The sequence below is a fragment of the Alternaria viburni genome, assembly GCF_023758015.1.
Source record: "Alternaria viburni strain BMP 2772 chromosome Unknown scaffold_19, whole genome shotgun sequence".
In the NCBI taxonomy this organism is placed as follows: Eukaryota; Fungi; Ascomycota; class Dothideomycetes; order Pleosporales; family Pleosporaceae; genus Alternaria; species Alternaria viburni.
In genome coordinates this window covers 157,180-180,017 of record NW_026055788.1, presented here as the reverse complement: position 1 = coordinate 180,017, position 22,838 = coordinate 157,180, and the positions used below count along the sequence as shown (strand labels likewise).

At 54.0% G+C, this 22,838-nt stretch overlaps 7 protein-coding genes across 7 annotated transcripts; 3 read left to right on the top strand and 4 right to left on the bottom strand.

The window, feature by feature from the left end:
• Positions 1-367: 367 nt before the first annotated feature.
• On the bottom strand, positions 368-3,569 carry J4E79_008168 (uncharacterized protein; the record flags this gene model as incomplete). Its single annotated transcript, XM_049357027.1, has 3 exons — positions 368-2,470; positions 2,518-2,615; positions 2,663-3,569. 3 exons carry the CDS (start codon positions 3,567-3,569, stop codon positions 368-370), a joined length of 3,108 nt encoding a protein of 1,035 aa, XP_049208391.1.
• Positions 3,570-5,214: 1,645 nt separating this feature from the next.
• Positions 5,215-7,120, top strand: J4E79_008167 (uncharacterized protein; the record flags this gene model as incomplete). The annotated part of the gene is made up of 2 exons (XM_049357026.1): positions 5,215-6,699; positions 6,749-7,120. 2 exons carry the CDS (start codon positions 5,215-5,217, stop codon positions 7,118-7,120), a joined length of 1,857 nt encoding a protein of 618 aa, XP_049208390.1.
• An 864-nt stretch (positions 7,121-7,984) lies between these two features.
• Positions 7,985-10,595, bottom strand: J4E79_008166 (uncharacterized protein; the record flags this gene model as incomplete). The annotated part of the gene is given in 3 exon segments (XM_049357025.1): positions 7,985-8,056; positions 8,071-10,004; positions 10,052-10,595. 3 exon segments carry the CDS (start codon positions 10,593-10,595, stop codon positions 7,985-7,987), a joined length of 2,550 nt encoding a protein of 849 aa, XP_049208389.1.
• A 339-nt stretch (positions 10,596-10,934) lies between these two features.
• EFG1 (18S rRNA maturation protein) lies at positions 10,935-11,891 on the top strand (the record flags this gene model as incomplete). Its single annotated transcript, XM_049357024.1, has 2 exons — positions 10,935-11,301; positions 11,365-11,891. The coding sequence occupies 2 exons, from the start codon at positions 10,935-10,937 to the stop codon at positions 11,889-11,891; spliced, it is 894 nt and encodes a 297-aa protein (XP_049208388.1).
• A 124-nt stretch (positions 11,892-12,015) lies between these two features.
• Positions 12,016-13,434, bottom strand: J4E79_008164 (uncharacterized protein; the record flags this gene model as incomplete). Its single annotated transcript, XM_049357023.1, has 2 exons — positions 12,016-13,339; positions 13,391-13,434. 2 exons carry the CDS (start codon positions 13,432-13,434, stop codon positions 12,016-12,018), a joined length of 1,368 nt encoding a protein of 455 aa, XP_049208387.1.
• A 1,308-nt stretch (positions 13,435-14,742) lies between these two features.
• On the bottom strand, positions 14,743-17,485 carry J4E79_008163 (uncharacterized protein; the record flags this gene model as incomplete). Its single annotated transcript, XM_049357022.1, has 5 exons — positions 14,743-14,838; positions 14,890-16,029; positions 16,080-17,055; positions 17,108-17,420; positions 17,476-17,485. 5 exons carry the CDS (start codon positions 17,483-17,485, stop codon positions 14,743-14,745), a joined length of 2,535 nt encoding a protein of 844 aa, XP_049208386.1.
• A 716-nt stretch (positions 17,486-18,201) lies between these two features.
• J4E79_008162 (uncharacterized protein) lies at positions 18,202-22,703 on the top strand (the record flags this gene model as incomplete). The annotated part of the gene is made up of 9 exons (XM_049357021.1): positions 18,202-18,368; positions 18,415-18,861; positions 18,911-19,000; positions 19,051-19,634; positions 19,684-19,765; positions 19,830-20,094; positions 20,145-20,159; positions 20,795-21,368; positions 21,421-22,703. 9 exons carry the CDS (start codon positions 18,202-18,204, stop codon positions 22,701-22,703), a joined length of 3,507 nt encoding a protein of 1,168 aa, XP_049208385.1.
• Between the last annotated feature and the right edge of the window lie 135 nt (positions 22,704-22,838).

Sequence of the window (22,838 nt, the reverse complement as noted above, 5' to 3'; positions counted from 1 at the left end):
ATCACCTTGTTTTCGACAGAATAACCCGATCCACTATAGACACCTCACATATCTTTCTCGATTCGGTGCAGACTCTGACCTCGTAAAAATCTCCATCTCGAACGGACTCCCCTAATATCACGCTTTAGGTCACTTGAGATGTCATCTCAACATATCAAACAGGGATGAGGAAACATCACAATTCAACATCCGTTTTCATCCCAATAATTCTATATTCTTGCCAACACGCCCTCACTCTACATATATATTGCGATCTGTCTGGTAATGCTGATCCCTTGCCACATGCTATGCAAACGCTTCAAAAAAAGGTACAGGAGATAGATGGATCTAAACCTTCGCACACTAAACAAACTCAAATAGACGCTGCTTAGACGTCGCGAACCGTACGACGAGGAATCTCCGTCTCTACCATTTCCAAGCCGCTCAGACTGGGGTACCGCTTGCTAAAGGTGTCGACGTCGAAGTCGTCACCGCCGTCGCGGGCAATGGGCAGGAGTGGCTTCTCTTTGGTGCCTGGGGTTAATTTCACGGGTGATGCCTGGCCGGAGGCTACTGAGCCGCCGGTCTGCAGATTTTTGGGCTTGGGAGCCCGAGGAGGGGGACCGGAGGGGTTGCGCACGTTGATAGTGGGCGGTGCGGAGGCGGAGGGTGTTGGTGGAGGCATGTTTGGCCGAATCGAAGACGGCTTTGCGTACGAGAGATCTTGAGGTTGTTGTGAAGAGACGCTTATGGGCTTACGAGCAATGGCAGGTGGCTGTCTTGCTCCGCTTTGGTCTTGGGGCCGCATGGGCAGTGGCTTTCCGGTATCGGTGTACTTGCCGTATCCCTCAGCTGTGCGGTTGGAAGCTGCTGGCTTGCTGCTTTCATCGAGCAGGTTCTTGACGCGGTTTTGGATGGATGAGGCTTTGGATGGGCCGCCTTTGGGCTTTCCTTGCCCTTGCGAAGCGACGCGTTGCTTATACTCTGCTGCTGCAGCTTCAACGCGGCGCTCTTCTTCAGCCAACTGTCTCTTCTCAAGTTCTCTTCGAACTTCCGGTGATAGATCCTGCGTTTCGTCGATCTGGCTGCGGTCGTCGTCACTCAAACCACCAGTAGCTTCGGAGCCGGCAATGGGAGTCAAACCGCCCTTGGAATCGATGAGAGGGTCGGTTGGTGTCATGGGCGGCTGATCGCGTTCGTGCTCAGGCGTCTTCGTGGACTCAAAGCGACGGAAGGCATCACCAAATCTTCCCTTGACGATGTTCGTGATGCTACCACGTTTTCCGTGTTTGCCTTGTTGGCTACTTCGGGAGCTACTACGGCGGTGTTTGTGACCATGCTCATCCTGTTCGATGGAGCGGAGGAAGTCAACGCTTGACCTGACGTTCTTCTCTTCAGGTTCAGAGTCATCGATTGCGTTTGATGTGACGCGGCGTTGTAGTGATGGAGCGTCAAAGTTACGACCAGGTGTCATCTCTCGATCACGTAGATAGTCAAGGTTTGACTCTACATGCATGCTAGCCGGGCGTGCATTTGAGTTTGCAGATCTCGATCGATCAATGGCGGAGCCTAGATCCATATTGGAGGGACGCTGGCTTTCTAAGGAGGGTCTAGACGAAGCCGGGGATTGAGGAATGCTGAGTTGAGATTTGGATCTCGACTCGAAAGAGGGCCGTGCTGGCAAAGCAAATTCGGGCCTCAGTGACGGACTGCTCAAGGGACTCCTCGGGCGAGGTTCTGACGCCTGTTGACTCAAAGCACGGTTGTGGTGCGATGACAGAGGTACCTTCCAGATGGGCCGGTTGTTGACATCGGGGAGTTTCTGCTGGGCTGGAACGGGTGATGCTCGTGGGGATGTCTGTACGCCAGTAGAGACCATGCCAACCCGCTGTGGGATAGGCGACTGTATGCTTGCGTTGTCATTGCGCGGACTGTCTTTGGCTTCGTAGGGCTGTGGTTTTCTTAGAGAGGTGGTCCTGGACACACCCGTGGAGGACACTGCGGCCGAGGGCTTTACCCCAGGTGTTGAGTCGACCTTGGAGAGCGGCGGTGACGCAAAAGCCTCATCGGCAAGCGCATCTGTCACTCGCTTGGTAAGTGCTGGGTCGGAAGTTGTTGGCGCTTCACCAAACTCAAACTTCTGGCCTCGATCATGCAGTAAAGAAAATTCATCCAGAGATGGGAAGCGCGAGGCCAGCTCATCCGCAGCAGCTCGTCTGACCTGAACATCCTGCGAGTCAAGTGCAGCGAATGGGTCTGATGTTGTCCCTCTCATAGGCGACGGACTTGGCCTTGCTGCCGCTGGCGGTGGCTGGGCTGGACCTGTGGGCCTGCCTCTTCTCATGGGTGTAATGTCTGGCACTTGCTGTACTTGCACTGTAGGTGCCACCCTTTGCAGGCCTACGACAGGAGGCGGCGAAGAGACCTGAGGCTCGGTAGGGGGAAGTTCCTGGTTCCGGCGGGCTTCTGACTGTGTTCTGCCAGAGTAGATCTGGCTAGTCTTAGCATGGGGCCGTGAAGCCAATATGTCAAACATACGTCTTTGATAGGAATGGGACGGTGTCGCATCGAACAGACTTCGGCGACCACCTGGTAGATGTTGGGTCTGTGTTGTGGGTTCTCTCGCAGCATCGAGCCTGTTCCTGATCAGCATTCGTCCATGGTCTAGTCTTGCTGCGCATACCTATGAGCTTCTTTATCCTGTCAGAGAACTGAGGATAGGCTGGGTACTTGAACGTGGCGTTCAGAATAGCCATCTGTCCGACCTCTTCGAAGGGTGTAGTATAGTAGCATAGCTTGTACAAAAGTACACCCAGCGCCCAAATGTCGCTCTTCTCATCTATTGGCTGCTTGCGGTATACGTCGATCATTTCCGGACTGCGATACTGTAGTGTAGTGTGCCGTTGCACATCGTCTTCGATCAGCCTCCCTTCGGCGGCAGTTGTGGCGGCGGGTCTCGGGGGTGCGGTGGATCCGAAATCGCAGAGTTTGTATATCTTGTTGCCTGCCACGGTGGTAATCAGGACGTTTTCGACCTTGAGATCGCGATGGAGGAGCGGCGGCTTGAGGTAGTGCATGGTAGCAACGCCCTCGACGACGTCTGAGAAGATGTGCAGAATCTCAGGCTCGGTCAATCTATGCTGGAGCCTGGTGTTCATGAAGTCGATCAAGCCGCCTCCTGAGCAAAACTCCATGAGAAGGAAGACTTCATAGCCTCCTGTCTTCAGTTGTGAAGCATGCGAGTCCATGTAGGTGACGATCTTGCTGTGGCCTTTGAGCTTCTTCATGGTCTCGACCTCAGTCCTCATGTTCGCAAGTGCATCTTTGTCCGCACAAGCTACCCGCTTCAAGACAGCAGTCTCGGGGGTTCCATTATCGGACTTGGGCACGCGGACGAGGTAGACGTGCGCGAAACCACCCTCGGAGAGGTACTTCTCGATGGTGACACGGTGGTTGCCGACCTGGACCTTGGTGCCGGGCGCAAAGGTGCCCGGGGGAGCATTGGAGACGGCGATGGGCGCGGGAGCGCGGTATGCGGCCTGCTGGGCCATGGGATGGGCGGCCGAGGGCGCATAGCGAGCGGTGGACATGTTGGGCGGTGAGGGAGCCTGCTGCGGTGCAGGACAACGACGAGGCTATATTTTGCGCATCGAAAAGACGACAGACAGGGCGGGGGTGGCTCTCGGACGCGAGACGGGGGGACGGGTGGTGAGGTGGAGTGAAGGTGGCATGCCTGGCGATGCTTGTGATCGTACCGTAGGAAACGGACCCTTGCATCCACGAGCGCATGGACGAAGCCACACCAACGTCACAATGTATCTTTAGATCGCGACGCCTCGGGCATGCACGCCGGGCATGGACGTGTCTATTTACTCTCTCTGCTCCTCAGACGACTATTTCGGTATCACCGACTCGAGGAAGCCGTAGTCCGGGCATGTAGCGCCAAGCTGGGGCACTTTATTCGGTAGAGTACGTGGTTTCTCTCCCGACGTGTTCATTGGGCACAGCTTTGATGTTCGCAGCCAGGTCAACCTACCACCAAGACGTTTCGTGCAACGTTACGACTTCTGAACGCATGCGAGCTGGTTGGTTACTTTGGTCAATACATTCGTCCACGGACTGGCTTAGTGTAACATGCTCCAGAAGGTAGCAGATGTTGACTACGCTGCGTAGTTTGATGAGTGTACAGCACGAGGTACAGCAAAGGTAGACTATCAGATATCCAAGCCCCATAATTCCTTCTTCGACGACCTCACAGATCGAATAGATAATAGAGAGGGCGATGTGAACAGCCCAAGACAACGGCCCTGTCGATCTCTAGATCTCCAGATGGGTGTACCATGGATGCAACAACTCGAACATGTACCGAGAGGTCTAGATGCACATGGAGACGCAGACGCAGACGGCAGGTTCCTGACTGACGCGGCCCATGTCATTGCGAAGTTGCTTTTGTTGTAAACCCCGGATGAGGGGTCCTTGTGTTCAAACACGCAAGTGAGCAGGCAGAGTCAAGACGGTCAGTAACGGTGAAGGAGCACCAACTCGATCATGGCTGGCATAGGCGCGGGGTCGCGACTTCCACAACAGTCTGCCGTACAACCTGCAGCCATGGCAACATGGGACTTACTGCACACGACGCGACTTGGACGCGGCTGTGTCATATGACGATGGCGGGGGAAGAAGACTTAGGCGTGGACGGTGCTAGAGCACATGACGCCGTGGTAGGGTGCAGGTCGGGGGTGAGGGCGGCCGTGATGCCGACAGCAAACATGGCAAAGCGTTGACCCTGCAGTGTAAGCGCGGTGGAGGAGGAACAGAGGGATCGTCGTGTGGGAGAGCACTGAGGCAGACGAGGACGTCGTGTTTGGACGGGCGGCGAGCTGAGTTGCAGGGAAGGACCTTGGCGGGATGCGACGATGGGCAGCGACCCACCCATGACTGCCCAGACGACTTGACCCTTCCCTCTCTACCTCCGCACTGTCGTGTCGTGTGTTGTCGCCTCGCCTGTGCCTATTTAGGAGCGTCAAGATAGTCGCCTCCTCCGCTCTCGTTTCCAGACCGCACTGTTGTTGTTGTTGTATTTGTAGAGTAAGCGGGCTGCCCCATACACCCGCCAGCCGCCGCGTATACCAGCACACCGATTGTGCCCTTTAGACGCTGTTGCACGCCCACCGCAATCACGCCTGCCCGTCTATATAAACCGAACCCCCCGCGACTCCTGACACACCCGGTACCATGGCCGAAAACCCACGACTCGCCCGCGTCCGACAAGGCACCACGGCGCGCTCACGACGGCCCCAGAGAGACGCCAGCACCTCGCGCTCCGACTCTTCCGCCTCGACCTCGCCCGAGCGCGGCTACGACGATGAAGACAAGGACTCCATCATGCTGCAGTCCAACGACTCGCTCTCGTCGCTGGCGCCGTCAGTATCGCCCGACTCGGACGAGGAGGCTCGCCGGCGGGCCATCGAAGAGCAGAACCGCATCTCGCCTGTCTCCCGCCTACCCGCCGAGCTCATGATCGCCGTCTTCGCAAAACTCTCCTCGCCCGCCGACCTCAAGAACTGCATGCTCGTGTCTAAGACATGGGCTGGGAACAGCGTCGGTCTGCTCTGGCATCGTCCCTCAACGAACAAATGGTCGAATGTCAAGAGCGTCATAAAGACGGTCCAGACGGTCAACAGCTTCTTCGACTATAGCAGTCTTATCAAGCGTCTGAACCTGTCCGCTTTGGGCGGTGAAGTCAGTGACGGGACGCTGAAACCGCTTTCAAGTTGCAAGCGTGTTGAGCGCTTAACGCTGACCAACTGCTCACGACTGTCCGACTTTAGTCTGGAGGCCATGCTCGAGGAAAACCGCTACATTCTCGCCCTGGATGTCACCAACGTCGAGTCCATCACCGACAAGTCAATGCTCGCTCTGGCCAAACACGCAGTCCGCCTGCAGGGCCTCAACATCACAAACTGCAAGAAGATCACGGACGATTCGCTCGAGGAAGTTGCCAAGAACTGCAGACATCTGAAGCGCCTCAAGCTGAACGGATGCTCGCAACTCAGCGACCGGAGCATCATCGCCTTTGCCAGGAACTGCCGCTACATCCTCGAAATCGATCTTCACGACTGCAAGAACCTCGACGATGCCTCCATCACTACGCTCATCACAGAAGGCCCCAACCTCCGCGAGCTACGATTAGCCCACTGCGTCAAGATCACCGACCAGGCCTTCCTCCGTCTCCCAGCCGAGGCTACCTACGACTGCCTGCGTATCCTAGATCTTACTGGTTGCGAAGAGCTACAAGATTCTGGCGTCCAGAAGATAGTCCACGCAGCTCCGCGACTGCGCAACCTGGTCCTCGCCAAATGTCGCAACATTACCGACAGAGCCGTCATGGCCATTACTCGTCTGGGCAAGAACCTCCACTACATACACCTGGGACATTGCGCCAACATCACAGATGTCGGTGTCGCGCAGCTGGTCAAGCTATGCAACCGCATACGGTACATTGATCTCGCATGCTGCATTGCTCTCACCGACGCCTCGGTCATGCAACTCGCTGCTCTACCCAAGCTCAAGCGCATTGGCCTGGTCAAGTGTGCCGCCATAACGGACCGCAGCATACTCGCACTCGCCAAACCGAAGCAGATCGGCTCCAGCGGGCCCATCGCACCCAGTGTGCTCGAGAGAGTGCACCTCAGCTACTGCACCAACCTCTCCCTAGCCGTAAGTGCCCCACCCAAGATAAATCCCGTGCCGTTACTGACATGAACAGGGCATCCATGCGCTCCTCAACAACTGCCCCCGCCTGACCCACCTCTCTCTCACTGGCGTCCAAGCTTTCCTTCGCGACGATCTTCTCGCCTTTTGCCGCGAGGCACCCCCCGAATTCAACGATCACCAGCGTGAAGTGTTCTGCGTCTTCAGCGGCGTTGGCGTACAACGTCTGCGCGTCTTCATGAACACCAACGGTGGAGACGACGTTGACAACGAGGACAACGCTTTCGACCTCAACGACGGCACCATGTACCACGAGGAAGAGGATGGTGACAACATGGTCGTTGTCACCGCACAAGCGAACATAATGGCCATTGACGAAGAAGACGACTTCGGCAACGACGACAGTGAGATGGCAGGGCAAGATTAGGAAATCTGCGCATCGCGCGGGCATCGAAGGCGGTCAACTGGACAGCCGTCGAACGTTTTCCTGATTCTTTAGTGTCTGCATCGCACGTTTTAACTGTTCGCAGTCGCTTTTTCAGCATTTATAGAGGTGTTTGGACGTGTCAGTCTTTTTGGCATCATTAGCGGCGCTATAGGATATTATCGTTTCTGTAAGGGTACAGAAACGAACAGTTGGTCTTGACAAGCCGCACCTCGGTGGCGATTATACCCTTTTTGCGTTTCTTTAGCTTTTTCTTGGTACAATAGCGCGTATAGGGAAGACTTTGAGATCTCCAGACCAGGAGCATCATGGACAGACGGCCGCACAGCTTCTTAAAACTATATCTGTTTACTCCCCACTACTTCGGTGCACTCCGTATCTTGAACTATGCTACATGGAAATCCTAAGCGAAACTTCGTACTGTTGATTCTCCCTCACTTCATCAACCCACACATGCACCCACAGTCCGGCACAGGACACATGGCATGTCTAGCAAACCAATCCCTCGCATGATGACCATGAAACCCATGCGTACAATTCATACAAAACACCATCATCCTGCCCTCCTTGTCCTCTCCTTTGAGCGTCTCGTACGCCCCCTGTTTACTCGGATCAGGCGAGCCCAACCACAACATACACAGCGCACACCTCGGCATCTGCGCCGCGCAATTCGGACAATGAAGTCCAGGCGTGCTAGCCGCGGATTTCTGTTGCAATGGTGCAGCAGGTTTGCCAGCACCGCCACCAAACGACAACGAAGCCGTTGCACGATGTGTCGTCGTCGCTGTAGACGGCGCGTTATTCATGCCACCCGCCTGATGTGCAGTAGGAAGCAGCCTCTTCGTACTACTCCTCGGATCCTTCCTCAACGCAAGATTCTGCTGGCAGTTCAGACACCTGAGTGTCAAGCTCGGTTGACTGGGTTTATTCACACTCCTTCCCTCGCGCGTTACGCTGAGTAGATTGTGTTCTTTGACGTAGCGTGTGCGCTCGAGGAACGTGCGCCAGATCTGCTGTTGCTCGAGGTACATGTCTTTCCAGAGGGTCCAGCGCGGGTCTTGGATGTAGAGGGGGCAGGCGCGGGAGAGGATGAGGACGGCGTTTTGCAGGCCGGTGGTGGGGTGGTGCGAGATGTGTGTTTGGAGGAGAGACAGGGAGCGCGTTGTTAGGCCTGTGAGGAGGAGGGCGGAGATGTCGCCTTGGGCTGTTGCGGTTGTTGTTGTGGTGGTGAGGAAGGTGGTCAAGGAGGGGTCTGGTAGGTATTTCAAGGCGACGGCTACGCGGTCGGAGAGGGTGAGTTGGGGCATCGAGACTACGCTTGACCAGTCGCCTGTGATGAAGTAGGTTAAGAGTGATTTTAGGTAGGCGTCGCTGGTCATGTCGGCCATCCAGGCGCAAGCTTCTCTTTGCTCGGCTGAGACGCCAGAGGACGGCGAGGCACAGGCTATGACGGCTGCGAGACCGATGTCGTCTTGTGGGAGTCTCTTGCTCGTAAGACTTGCCCGGAGGAGGGTTAGTGCAATGTCCTTGTGTCCCTGGAAGACGGCGAGCACGATCGCTTTGTATATCTCGCCTTCACCTATAAGCCGTTGACAGTTTTGCTCTACGCCGGCTTTCTCGAGGGGCCAGCCGCAGAGACTAAGACATAATTGCCTGTTCTCTGGATATTCTGTGTTCACGCCTTCGAAAATGGGGAATTCCATGGCTTCGACTATCTCTTTGACTGCATCGCTGAACATCTCTTGACTCGTCTTTGTATCCGGATCGATGAGTCGCTCGTCGTACATTGTCAATTCGTTTGCCCATATCGAGCTCACTCCCAAATATTTGAGATCGAGACCGTTGCCCACCATACCGTCTCCTGCGGCATGCGCATCCATGCGGTCGATCAGCGTCCACACGTCGACCAGCCAGGGATCGTTGTGGACAATACCTTTGTTCTTGGCACAATCGAGGGAGTAGCCCTCCTGGACACGCCGTTTGGGCGCTTGGAGGACGGCTAGATAATCAGATAGAGGAATCTTGAATTCAGGGAACGCAAGATCGAGGAGGTCCTCATGCATGTGATGGCTGGGGTGTTCTGTTGACAAAAGAGGTAGGCTTCGCTGACTGTTGCTGAGGCTCAGTCTATCGATGCTGGCGGAGAGGTTGGATTTGTGATCATGTTCGATGTCGTACTTGTCGCCTAGTGCTCTGTTTTGTACCTGGATTAGATCCTCTGCTACCGTACCATATGGCGAAGTCGGCCTAGCAATGCAGGTGCGATCTTTGTATATCTCTTCCAGCGCGCTGACGTTGATCCGAGGTGATATTGGTGGTACTCTGAGAACTTCGACTTCTCGATTTGAATGTAGAGCTAGAGCACATTGTCCACCGAGCGGATTTCCAGTAGTCATAAAGTCGTATGCCACGACGCGCTCTTTCTCATCGTGCCGATGCTGTTTGTCGTGTGAGGCATAGCGTAGGTGATGTGTGGCTTTGGTGTAGTATGGAGACGCCCATGCTCGAGCGAAAGGTGTATCTGCTGTCTCGGAAGGTTGATGAGAGTGCTGTGCTAATTCGATGATTTTGAATTCCCCAGTATTCGCAAGTACTCCGAATGTTCCTCGCTTGCTGCCAGAGTAGCGAAGACTCCATATAGAAGCCGACTGTGAATTGTCCACGACTGGCTTGAACTCCAGGACGGCGCCCCCGCTTGCATTATCGTTGGACGCTACTCGTTGCTTGACGAAGCGTGTGTCCCAAACAGTCACAGTTGGGTCTCCTGCCGTCCCCGCTGATAGAAAGTAGTTTTCGTCCAACGGGTCTATGGAGATGTTGTGCACCTGGCGTGTTTGGAATTGCGCAATGCCCGCCGTGCTAGAGTCTATAAAGAATGAGCAGGGGATAGTCACTGCTTCATGTGTGACCCACCTCTGAGATCGTAAATGCGCACGTATTGCCTCGAGACACCCGCGACGAGCATATCAGGCTGTCCATTGAAGAACTTGATGCTAGAGATTGCTTCTGAGCTCGCCAGCTTCTTGTACGGTTCATCCTTGGCTGTGACTCGCGAGTCGTTCATATCGTAGATGTTGAGACAGACATCATTCCTGACTCTATCCAGCCCCGTAGCAAGTAGATTCTTAGCGCTGAAAGCGATAGAGTTGCATTTTCTTTGGTGTCGTATCGAAAACGAGTGGATGTAGTCGTGATCAGGCTTGTCCGGATCCAATGTAACGATTGTAGCCTCTCCAGAAGCAGAACCCACAGCAACTACACTCGGATCTTTCTTGGACCAGTCGAAGGCCGTGTAGTTTGGCAGCTTATCTCGGATGCATATCTGCTTATAGTTGACCTTGCTCTTACTAAACTCTTCGATTTGACACAGACGTAGCCTATTACCCGCGACATCGATGATCAAGAAGCGAGGGTTGTCTCGGGTCGAGTGCGGCGACCATCTTATTGCAGCTTCCATCTCACTGGCTGACTATCGCGATCCCGCGATGATGGAAGTTCAAGGTCCGAAAGCAGGATAAGGAAGCCTCATAAGTCAGTGGGAAATAGTCTGAAGGATCCCGGGGCGAACGATGTCGTGTGCATATTGCAGTACACTCGACTTTGCTAAGTTACCGTGCAAGTGGAAGATATCGGGAGCCTGCAGGTGGGTGAACGCCAGACGCGTGATCTCACTTGGCGCGCATCGGGCGGTCTAGCAACCTTAATTCTGCCGCCCCACTAAAACTTCCCTTCCTTCGATCCCAAGATTTCCGCAGCCAGCCAGCAACCCTCAAATCCCAAATCTCAGCCCGCCACCATGTCGCAAAAGCGCAAGCATGCCGACGCGACCGAGTCGTCGTCCTCTGCACCCAAACCATTCAAGAAGCACCGCACCTTCAAGCCCGGCCAGAGCCATCCCAAGTCGAAGAAGCGGCCGCACGTCTCGAGCGACATCGACAAGAGCACCAGCACCAACGCGCTCAAGAGCCGGATACGAGACCTGAAGCGACTGCTTGCGCACGTCGACAATGTAGGCGATCACAAGATGTCAGCGGGCAACAGGGTGGAGAGGGAGAGAGAGCTCGAAGCCTGTCAGCACGAACTGCAAGAGAAGCTGGAGAGCAGCAGAGAGGCCGAATACAGGAAGAAGATGATTGGAAAGTATCATCACATACGATTCTTCGGTATGTTATGGATTGCGCATGGCGCATGGGAGTCAACACGAAGCGATTGCTAACGCGCCTCAGATCGTCAAAAGGGCACAAGGATACTGAAGAAGCTGAAGAAAGAACACGAGGCCGAGGAAGACGATGCGAAGAAGCAAGACCTAGCGCAAAAGGTGCACAACGCTCAAGTCGATGTCAACTACGCCATTTACTACCCGCTCATGAAACCCTACGCCTCTCTGTACCCAAAGTCGAAGAAGGACAAGGCCTCAGATTCCGACGAAGCAGCGGACGAGGATACCGATGACAAAGCGAATCGCGAGGTCGACGGGCCAAAAGGAGACTTGGACATGTGGAAAGCTGTGGAGGAGGCGATGGCAGAAGGCACATTGGACGCGCTTAGGAATAGCAAGGAGGCTATGCCCGCTGTTGTGCCTAAAAAGGAAACGAAAAAGAAGGCACAGCCGCAAGTGCAACCAGCAGTCAAGGTCAAAGAGAAGAAGGTGGAAGAAAAGTTGGCAGCAGCCAAGAACCGTCGCGAGAGGAGAGCGCTCGGCGTACAGGCCCAGGAAGAGGCGGAAGAGAGCGACGGTGGTTTCTTCGAGTAGTTTCACGGCACCGAAATACGTTCATCTGCATCATATACCCGGCGTCCAGACGCCAAAAAGATTGTTCTGCAGCAGAACTCGATTACTACAGGTTACCTCTCTACCTCTTCCAAGACAGCGTTCTTTACAGCCCTCTCGTCGTGTTCCCACCCCCATAGACCTTGACCGGATGCGCCTCAGTATTGTAAACCCACTCATTAACCCCATCTTTCCCAACCTGCCACTCAGCCTCGCCCGCCTGAATTGCATAGCTATACTTCAACACCTCGGCGAACCAGAAGCTCTCCTGGAAATCCGTAAAATTACCTCCCCCAACCACATTCACGTCCTCGATAGAACTATACCCGCTGCCAACCCTCGTCGTCGCGTTAATCGCAACAAAAGCATCCCACGCCCAGTCCTGGTACTTTGAATCCGAAGTCGCGCGGTATGCATAGTAGTAAGATTCTATAACCTCAGGACGGAGTTGGTAACCCGCGTTCTCGATCCAGAAACCAGTTTGGTTGAAGAAGGATGTTTGGTTCGCTGGTACGGCGGAGGTGTTCCAGGAGAAGACTTCAGGCCCGATGCGTGTTGCGGTTTGGATGTATGTCTCATGGCAACCGTTGACGAGTTCGAGACCGAAATCGATGTAGTCTTGCCGGTCAAGGACCTGACCGCCTAGGATGAAGTTTCCACCGTCGAAACAGGCGAGATGCTGGGATTCTAGGTCGAGTGTCGTGTTTTCAAAGGCTGCGAGGAAGGTTATGTCCGGTCGGGGTGCTGGGTGCGAGGCTAGATTCGCAATGGAACTGTCTACGGCTTTGATCCAGCGTTCCTTGAGGAAGCTGTAGCGTGGGTCGTAGATGTACATCTTGATGAGGTACTCGTAGAAAGAGTCGGCGCCGCCTACCCAGCCTCCGACTGCGTCGTTGAATTGCCCTGTCGTTACGTTGATTCCCATGCCCAGGAGTCCAGGGAACGGCTCGGCGAACTCTGGGGATGGGAAGAGAAGGTATTGTTCTGCCTTTTCGGCCAGATCCGCATATGTTTGGTTCCCGGTGAGATCTGCGAGGCGGACCCATTCGAGGATCAGTGTGCCGACAGTTGCGAGTCCGTTCTCTTGATCGACGTTGCTTCGGTTGTTGAAAGTAAGGATGTTCCAGGGTATTCCTGTGGGTGTCTCGAATGCGTAGGAGAGATTGTTGGCCAAGTTGACCGATTGCGTGAGAAGGGCTTCTACATTTGCTGGATCGTCTGCGAGATGCGCCAAAGGACCGGAAAGCAAGTCATAGCCGGACAGCATGCCGCCAAGGTATCGGATCGTGGTCTCGAATAGAGAGACGGGGTCCTCAGTATACGCGAAATTGATGCTGGGGATATATTCTATGATTTCGTTCACGATGTCTTTCTGGCCCATGATGAGTGCTGTGCTGAGCGCGTCTACAGCAGAGGCACCCCATCCGTTCCTGAGACCATGTTAGCAAGACTTCCTTGAAACATGGATATTGGGTACGTACCTCGAATTACTCCCGTTGTTGCTCACAGGCCTCAGCTCATCCATCGGGAATGCATACTGGCGGTATCCATCCCAGCTTATTCTGAAGGTGTCGATCACGGCTTGTGCTCTCTGATCAGGCGACACAGGATCGTATGATGGTGGGGTGGTCTCATACTGCCTCCTCGGTAGGTCTACCGGTGTGTTCGATGGTAGAGCCGACACCAGCGACAAAAAACCACTTCCGAGAGTAAGAGACGTGAGATGCATTGCGTTCAAACGTGTGATCCTCACAGACGCTTGTGGTCCCCAAGGTCTCTTGTATAAATATGTTGAATGTCAGGGATACCGTTCGGGCCGGTTGCTACTCAGTTTAATGAGAGACCAACAAAGTTCCGGTATGGATATCTTCACCGTCTCCAATGAAGACGAACGTTGAAACAAAAGACAGAAGGTTGTGTCCAGGTAATAGAAGCAGATCTGGGAGGTTAAGCACCTGTTCATAGTGGATAATGACCAAGACCCGTCTATTGGCAATTGCATCACGTTCCCTCTCTACTGCAAGTTGTGCAGCCAGATCCAGGACTTCGGGAATATCGGGACACCATTATAACGTCCCATGTAACGCTGAATAAGGAAGGTAGTAGCTCTATGCGGACATAAACAGATACTGGCAGCAGGCATTGTGAGGCTGGGTACCCGCGATCCCCTCGTGCTAATGCGAACCGAACTTCTTGGGGCGCATGACGAGACAGGGTGACCGCAGTAGTGACAAAAGTGAGTGGCTGGCAAGGTTTATAGTATGCAGGCGCTGGGGCGTGCTATCATGTCGATCCCAGAATCTGTGTTAATCCCTGGTCGTGCATCACCTGCTGCCGTCTTCGCGATGTGTGTGTGTAAATGATGTCTTTTTGACCTGAAGCGCTCCTGAATGGGCAGCAATCCCCCTTTGGAATGGTTGGGTGCAGTGGACGGTTGTGCAGAAGAGAGAGAAGCCACTCAACAAGTCGATGTTCCTGGCAATGGCGGGGGGATCTACCGGAAAAGCGGGCGCGGATGGCTTGAGGCGCTAATCCCGCATCTTATTTCCACCTCTGTTGGGTTATTACGACAGGTGCAAAAGGCGACTGTGCTTCTTCATTTCAAGCATGAAGATTAGGCGTCCCCCGAAGCAATCTTGCTATCCAGTTCGAGGATACACTAACGCTAAAGAACCCGCTCTACGCTCAGCACTTGATATAGGCGCCAAAGATGCGCGCACGAAAGTCTTGCGCTGGATCTAGTCCGTCGTGCATGTCATCATCGCTCGGGTATGTCATTTGCTCTATACTGCTCGCTACTTGAAGATTTTACTACCAAAGGTATGCTTTGCGATCATGTCGGCTCGGCCCAGTCAACCTGCTCTGTCACTGGAGCACCACCTGCCGAGTAACTGATCTTGAGTCGAAGCTTTAGCCTTGCGGGTGGGGGCTAGGTCTGTTAGCACGGTATACATACAAAACGTATCTGAGAATGACTTACCCCATTGACGGCTGTGACCCTCATTTGCTGGGTCGCATCTTGGCCTCCCTCCAACTCACTGGTACTGATCGGTTGTAGTTGCAGCTTTTGGCTCTTTGGTACAGCGGCTTGTAGATTCACACCTGACAGCTGGCCAAAGCTTCCAGTATTGCGGAAACGTGCGAGAAGTTGCACGGCGTTTGCGTCACGCTTGAGCTGGAAGGTGATCTGTAGGTCGTTCTTGTTGTATGCGGGATGCGCGGGCGGGCCTGAGGCCACCGAAGGCGCTGAAGCTTGTGGTGGTGGCGAGGACATGCCGCCGAGCCCGCCCAAAAGGTCCATGGAGTTACCTGCCGGCGGTGCCTGAGACTGAGCTGGGGCTGGGGAGCTACTAGCTCCGGAGTTGAAGAGGTCCATGATGTTGGCCACGTTTGATTGTGGTGCCGGGGAGGATGTCTGGGGCGGTGATGAAGACCCGCCCATAATGTCAGCAAGCAAGTCCTGGCTCTGTTGAGTTCCATTGGCCGCCCCATTCATGCTAGTCGACGGACCTGCATCGCCCATGAGGTCCAGTAGCAAGTCTTCTGTCGCTGCTTGCGCAGGCTTCTTCTTTGCAATCTTCGACTGTCGCTTCTTGGTCGCTTCGCCCAGAACTCGTGACTCTTCGCGGATTTCAGGTGGGGGCATCTTCTCAAGAACGCCCCTCCTAATCTGGTCGTGACCGAACAAGTTTCCGTATTCGGCTGCACGCTGTTGAATCTCAACGTCAAGGTTTGCCGCATATCGTTGTAATAACCGCCGTAAACGCTCAATCTGAGCAGGATCGCTCAAACGTGTCGTCAATTTCATAGAGGCTGTGACGATGTACTGTTGGACGATAAGACCTGCGTAACTGCTACCGAGGATGGTTTCGAAGAGATCGACGACGTCGCTTTCTTTGACTTCCTTGACAAGCTCTTCCTCTTCGTACTGACCACCTCTAAGTAGTGCATCACCGTACTCGCCAATGACCCAGGAACCGGCTAGTGTGAGACCCTCCTGTGTGATGTCTTCCTTCAAGGCCGCATAGAGTTTCTGTACGGAATAGGTCTGGAGGTCAGGTGTGGTAGCGATCAGTCGCACAAAGGAGGACAGAATCTGCTCTTTGACATAGTTTCCGGCCTGAAACATGAATTAGCTACATGCAGCTCACAGGAACATGACTGGCTTACGAGTTTCAAGACGCGCAGCATCGTATCAACGTGCCACCTCTTGTTCGGTGCGAAGCGGTCTGCTGCGACACCGATCTGGGATGTCATGACAGGTTTGAACTCGTTGTCAGCAACCTCCAAGAAAGCAAGGAGCTCCCTTATCAGTACTCGCACGTTGCTCTCGTTGATCAAGGTAAAGCTGAGGTCAAGCGCTCGCCGTCTAATACTAATATCGGGATCCCGTAGACAATCCAGGATGGTGTTGCGGTGTCTCTGCACGGCGTTTGGTTCGACTGCGACAACCTTGATCAGTGTGTTGAGCGCAACATATCTGATGTTGTTATCACGGTTTGACAAGAACTTTCCTAGGATGTTGACACCAAGCACGCGAAGTCCGGAATCTGCTTCGATATCGAGGATTGTGAGTACCGCCTCGTATAGGATGGAGTTGCCGACGTTTTTCGAGGAGTCTGTGTTGGTTGCGACCTGGGCTAGGATATCGTTGATCTGTTCGCTAACCTGCGCATCGCCACGAGCCAGGACTCGTAGAAGCTGAAGTAGCTTGCATTGTAGGAAAGGGTCTGTGATGCCAGTCACGTCGTGCTCGGGCGCATAACCAGACGAGGAGAGCCCCTTCAATATCTTGACTAGGCTGGGCACCATGGGTCTGAAGATCTCCCTTACGCCGTTCTCGTCGTCCTCGACCTCGTCCGCCTCGCAGAGGTTCTCTACTAGAGTGACGCCACACAGCAAGACGCCGTGGTTTCGGTCTTGTAGTAGCAACTTGGCCTTTTCCAAGAAATGTTCCTGGAGGTCGGGCACTTTCCGACATATCCTCATGGCGCAGATTGCGGCTTTGCGACGTATGTATGGGTTCGCGCTCGATATTATCGTTTCGACCTCCGGGAACAGGTCTCGAGCCATTTCGACGGAGGCGATGTTGCCGAGCGTGCAGAGGGCGAGGCCGACGATGTACTGGTTGGGGTGGTTGAGGTCGCTACACATTGTTTAGCATGTGGATCCATATCAGAGAGTGCATCATTGCATACTTCTTCAGTGAGTTCGTCACCAGAGTCAGCACTTCCTGGTTCTCGTCCAGTAGCAGCATGGTACCCAGATACCCCAACCGCTTGTCGGCGAAGCGCGGAGAGGCCAGCAGCTTCAGACATTCGATCTGACCAAAGTGTGTCCTCTCACCCAGAGTGAAGAGATAGAGTAGCTTTGCGACATTGTTCCTCCTCACGTTGGAGTCGTGGCTCTCCTCCCTGAAGCTGGCGCGGATGGCGGCACTCTCTTTCTGCACGACCGCACGCTCGTCGGCAATTGTCTTTGCAGCGCGCACATTGCGAATAAACTGCTTCACTGTATATCCTTAGCACAAGTCCTCAGCTGCTGGGGGTCGCGGTGCTTGGCGTACAGGAAGCCATTGCGGTGGCCTCTTGGACCCCACCCGGACAGCGAAAGAGGGTTCGATGGGAAAGAGGCTGGAGAGGACGGGAAGGGTATTCGGCCGTCGATGGGTCGTATGGATCGGTCACGGGCGACTATGTGAATTGTCCTGGCTGCGCGTTGGTAGGCGGAACGTTTGGGCATGGCCTACAGCTGGCCGGGCCGTCATTTGTTCCAGAGTCCAGAGGTCGGACGCACCTGCCACCAACAACGGGTACGGATGCCTAGACTCTATTCTACCCTGAACTCTGGCTATCTTTGATACGCATAGATTCTGGCGTAATTCTCTAAGCAAACCCCGAGATACAAGTACTTGCACGTTACTCTACATACCAAGAAACACGACAATTCCTGGCACTGCTCCCAAGACGCTCGCACTGACTCGCGCGGCCGCTGATGTAACCGACCCTTCGACCCTCAGTGCCAACTCTCCGAGTCGCTAGGCCACCACTACATCAGCAGACCGCAGGTACTTGCATATTCCTTGTAGCATATATACGTATCAAATGCAAGCCTATTACCTCCCCATTACCTGTTTGTGTCGAGCGATTGTCCGGAAGCCTCGTCTGCCACTCACTGCCCCATCTGACACAGCCAGTGACCCTGTTAGTTGCGGATCATAGTCTGGCCTGTCCACACTTGAATCCTCCTTCCCACTTCTCCTCCGTGACATGCGCATACACGTCTCCTCATAATGGCCGAGTCTACGTCTTTTGACGCGAATGCTCACAACGGCAACACCGACTTCCACTCGCCGCGACCGCGCAAACCCACGAGAATCGACTTGCTCAAGCCCCAACTCAGCGACGAGGCGTTCAACAAGAATGGCACGCTCCGGGAGCCCGGCTCAGGCATCTCTAGGTACATGGGCACCTCTCTCGACGCGATACATGGCTGACCTCCGCAGTGGAAGAAGCACACCCATACCCGACGATGCCCCGCCTTCCGTCCAGGCCTCCTCGTCCGCACGCAGGCAGATACGCGCCCAGCACAAGCAGCGCATATTTCCTACCATCGATTACGTGGATCGCGTCTCCCACTTCGACCCAAACAGCGACTACCATGACTTCCGCGGCTTCTTCGTCCTGTTCTGGATCGGACTTGCCATCATGGTCATTACATCCATGCTACGCAACATGACCGAGACTGGATACCCCTTCCAGATGAGACAGTGGGCGCTGTTCAAGGAGAAGGTCGTCGAGCTTGGTCTAGTCGACGGTGCCATGGTGTTCAGCACCGCCCTGTCGCTGCCACTCCAGAGGCTGTTTCTCAAACAGGGGTCTCTGCGCTGGAACACGTCTGGCATAGCTATACAGAGCATATTTCAGGCAATTTGGCTCGCTTTCTGGACTACGTACGCTGGCCCTGGTTATAAATTGTACTGTAGACTGACCAATGCAAAGATACCCTTTCATTCGCGACTGGAGCTGGACCGCGCAGGTCTTCTTCACTCTGCATCTGCTTGCGATTTTTATGAAGATGCACTCTTACGCGTATGGCACCAAGTAACTAGAGCTTTGATTGCATAGCTAACCTTGTGAAGTTTCTACAACGGTCATCTCAGCGAAACTCTACGTCGCTTGAACGATCTTGATACACCCGACAAGGCCAGCAAGGTAGCTGCAGTGCGCTATCCAAGCTCAAGCACTCATTTGCACGAGATCCCGCAGTCTCCCTCACAGGAGGAGCCTGACCCGAAGAAGGCAAATGCAGAGTATCTCGGCCAGCTGAGAGATGATCTCGCATTGGAGCTTGCTTCGCCTCTGGGTAACGTCTCCTACCCCAACAACCTCACCCTGTATAACTTTGTCGACTTTATCTTCTGCCCAACCTTGTGTTACGAGCTGGAGTACCCGAGGAACACCAACATCCGCTGGTTGGAGGTCTTCTACAAGACTCTTGCCGTGTTTGGATGCATCTTCTTGATGGTCATTACTGCGGAGGAGTTCATCCTTCCAGTGCTGGACGTATCGGCTGTGCGACTCCAAAATTCAAAGGGTGCTACAGATTTCACGTTGATCCTCAGCGAGACTATCGGTCGTCTGCTGTTTCCATTCATGATTACTTTCCTGCTAGTCTTCCTCGTCATCTTTGAGTACATCCTGGGTGCTTTTGCAGAGATAACACGTAAGTTTCCACTACCAAGCCCAGCGTCCGCTGCTAACAAGAGTTGCAGGCTTTGCCGACCGTCAATTCTATGCAGACTGGTGGAACAGCTGCGACTGGTTAGAGTTCTCGCGCGAATGGAACAAGCCCGTGTAAGTCACGTCCCTGTACGAGTCGCATGTGAGAAATATACTGACTGGACGCGTTACGATTTAGTCACCATTTCTTCCGACGACACGTCTACTCTGCATCTAAGAACCACATGTCGCGTCCTCTAGCTACAACGATCACCTTCCTCATCTCTGCGTTGGCGCATGAGCTTGTCATGGGCTGCATTACACGAAAGTTCAGAGGCTACGGTTTCGTTGCGATGATGCTCCAGATGCCGATTGTAATGTTGCAACGGAGCAAGTGGGTTAGAGGCCGCACTCTGTTGAACAACGTCCTCTTTTGGTGCAGCATGATCTTGGGGCTTAGCATGGTAAGTTATGAACCTCCGGCGTACATCTATGGAGACTAACAGTTTGACAGATGTGTGCTTTATACGTACTTGTGTAATTCATGGACTGTTGCTTTGGAATAGGTTGATTTGCTGCATTAGCTAGACCTGCGAAATACCCCTCTCTACGTGTCCAGCACGTCTTAGATAGATAGAATATTTCTCTTACATTGTATCCGTATGGTGTGTTTCATCGAGTGCCGTGTCGGCCAGAATGCTAGCAAACGCGAAGGTCGCAATTTCGCAAGCTTTGCCATATGTGACGTAGTGGCTGCCGGCGTATTCGTATGCAGGGCGGCCAGGGATTGATACGTCGGTGGCGCGGCGGGCGACCCCGCGTCACGCGTCGCGGATTGGGAAGAGCGAGCGACGTGCAGGGATGACGTTGCATCAACTATACCTGCACATGCAAACAACTGCCATATCGACTGGAGGCCTCGCAATTCAGCATAGGAAACCAGCTCGCCTAGTTTGCTACTCGTTATTAGTTCTTTCTCAAGCTCCATCTTCATTGCAAATCGAATCGATAATCGCAGGTAATGATTTCATCGTCCGTCACCGGACCGTGCTAGCTGGCACCACGGGTACCTCGGAACATTCACAGCACACATATAGCTTGGGAGCAGCCACAAAGGGTCTAGGTATCCTGTGGCTTTGAATCCTTCGTTGTTACCTCCCCCAGATCTTTCCAAGCCCCATCTTTCCGTCAGACGTTATCATGTCGGAGCTACACGAAGCGCTCGCGTGCCTCCGGCCGAAAGAGTTCAGCGACGTCCCTACCGACAACCTCTCAACATTCCTATCCGAGATACTGGCCAAAGCAGAAGTGATCGCGAACTCTGTGCCTCCACCACCCAATGGAACGCCTTACGAGTCGTCACAACGAACCCGAACCGAGCAAGAACCTGCAACGGGCTCCAAGGACCTTACAATTTCCCAAGTCCGCCGGCCACCACCTGCGCCAGAGCATGAAGAGCTCCAGAAGTCATGGGGCAAGCCTGTGAAGCTAGGAAACAATGACGCCGCTACAGGCATGAGCGTCTACAAGATGGCCGGAAAGGACAGGCACGGTGCCTGGTTCTCGCGCTCGAGCGTACACGAGGGCCTCGGGTTCGAGAAGTGGAAGCGCGCCATGAAGAGGGAATTCCCGGAGAGTTTGGAAGTTCAGGGCGGCCCAGGCGAGGGCAATATACGAGGCATTGGAGGAGACCAACGGCTAGAGGACATGACAGTCAACGGCGTTGGCCAACTGCAAGGTATGGGAGAGCGAATATCTCCAGCCGCCTATAGCAACTAACAGAGGCGCAGTCTACCAGCTATCCGCGCAGTTCCCTGGCCCGACCTCACCACGAGAGTTCATCACCCTACTCATCACCTCTGATACATGTCTTACCGATGCCTCCAAAGTCGCCAACTCAACACCGCGACACTTCATGGTCGTTTCCATACCCTGTTCACATCCCGATGCGCCGCCGCGAAGCAACATGGTGCGAGGCTTCTACGAGTCGATCGAGATGATCAGGGAGATACCCATGGGCGACGGCGACGCAGAGACCAACCCTATCGAGTGGATAATGGTAACCCGCAGTGATCCTGGTGGTGGTATTCCTCGATTCATGGTCGAGCGGAATGTGCCTAGCAGCATAGTCCAGGACGCGGTCAAATTCCTCGACTGGGCGTGTGCCAAAGACGACGATGTCGAGGCCGATGGAATAGCAGGCAAAGACGACTCCGCGGAGACGCCCAAAGCACACGACACTGGGCGGACATTCTCCGCAACTGATGCGAACGGTATGGGTGCCGGAATAGGAACCAGCATAGTGGACAAGACTGGGGAGGCTGGCAGCCAATACAGCTTACAACGCACAAGATCCGATAGCTCCTCAAGCTCGTCGTCTTCCGGCGATTCTTTCGCATCTGCAGAACAGTTCACTACTGCCCGCGAAGGGCTCCCAATCGACCGAGAGATCCCGACACCATCAACTTCGTCGCAACAGTCCCTACCGTTGACGGAAGACAGCCCACATCACAAGGGCTTACAAAAGATCGAAGAAAAGAAGGAACAGCTGAAGGCGAAACTCGAGCAAGCGCGCGAAAAGCAGGAGTCTGGACTACAAGCTGAAAGCCAGAAGGCGAATGCGGACATGCAAAAAGCGAATGAGAAGCACGAGAGGGAGAAGAAGAAACAGAAAGAAAAGTATGAGAAAGAGATGCGCAAACTCGAAGAGCGCCGCGAGAAGGAGACACGGAAATTGCTCCTCCGCCAACAGAAGGAAGCAGATAAGAATCAACTCGCCAAAGCGCAACGCGAGCGGGACGAGTTCAAGCAGCGCGTGGAAATACTGGAGCAGGAGAACAAGTTGATTAAGGAGCAGATTGGTGACCTGCAACATGAAAACACGACGCTCGTATCTCGGTTGGGAAAGACTCCCGAGGGCATTGAGATCCTGAGGTCGATCAAAGAGGGGGATAAGGGTAGATTAAGGGCAAGCTCAAGAACGAGTGTGAGCTCCGGGATGAGTGGAACGAGGAGCAAAGCTTCGAGTGGTTCGTCCAACACGCTGCCTAGGGCTGGTACAACAAACTTTTGAGTCTGAGTACGAGTAAATGGCGTTACTGTCTTTTCTTTTCTTCATTTTTAAACTCCCTATGAAGTACTATTAGCGAGCGAGCAAGGCGTACTCCAAATACGGGCTATGGAATTCCAGAGGGAGCACCAGAATCGA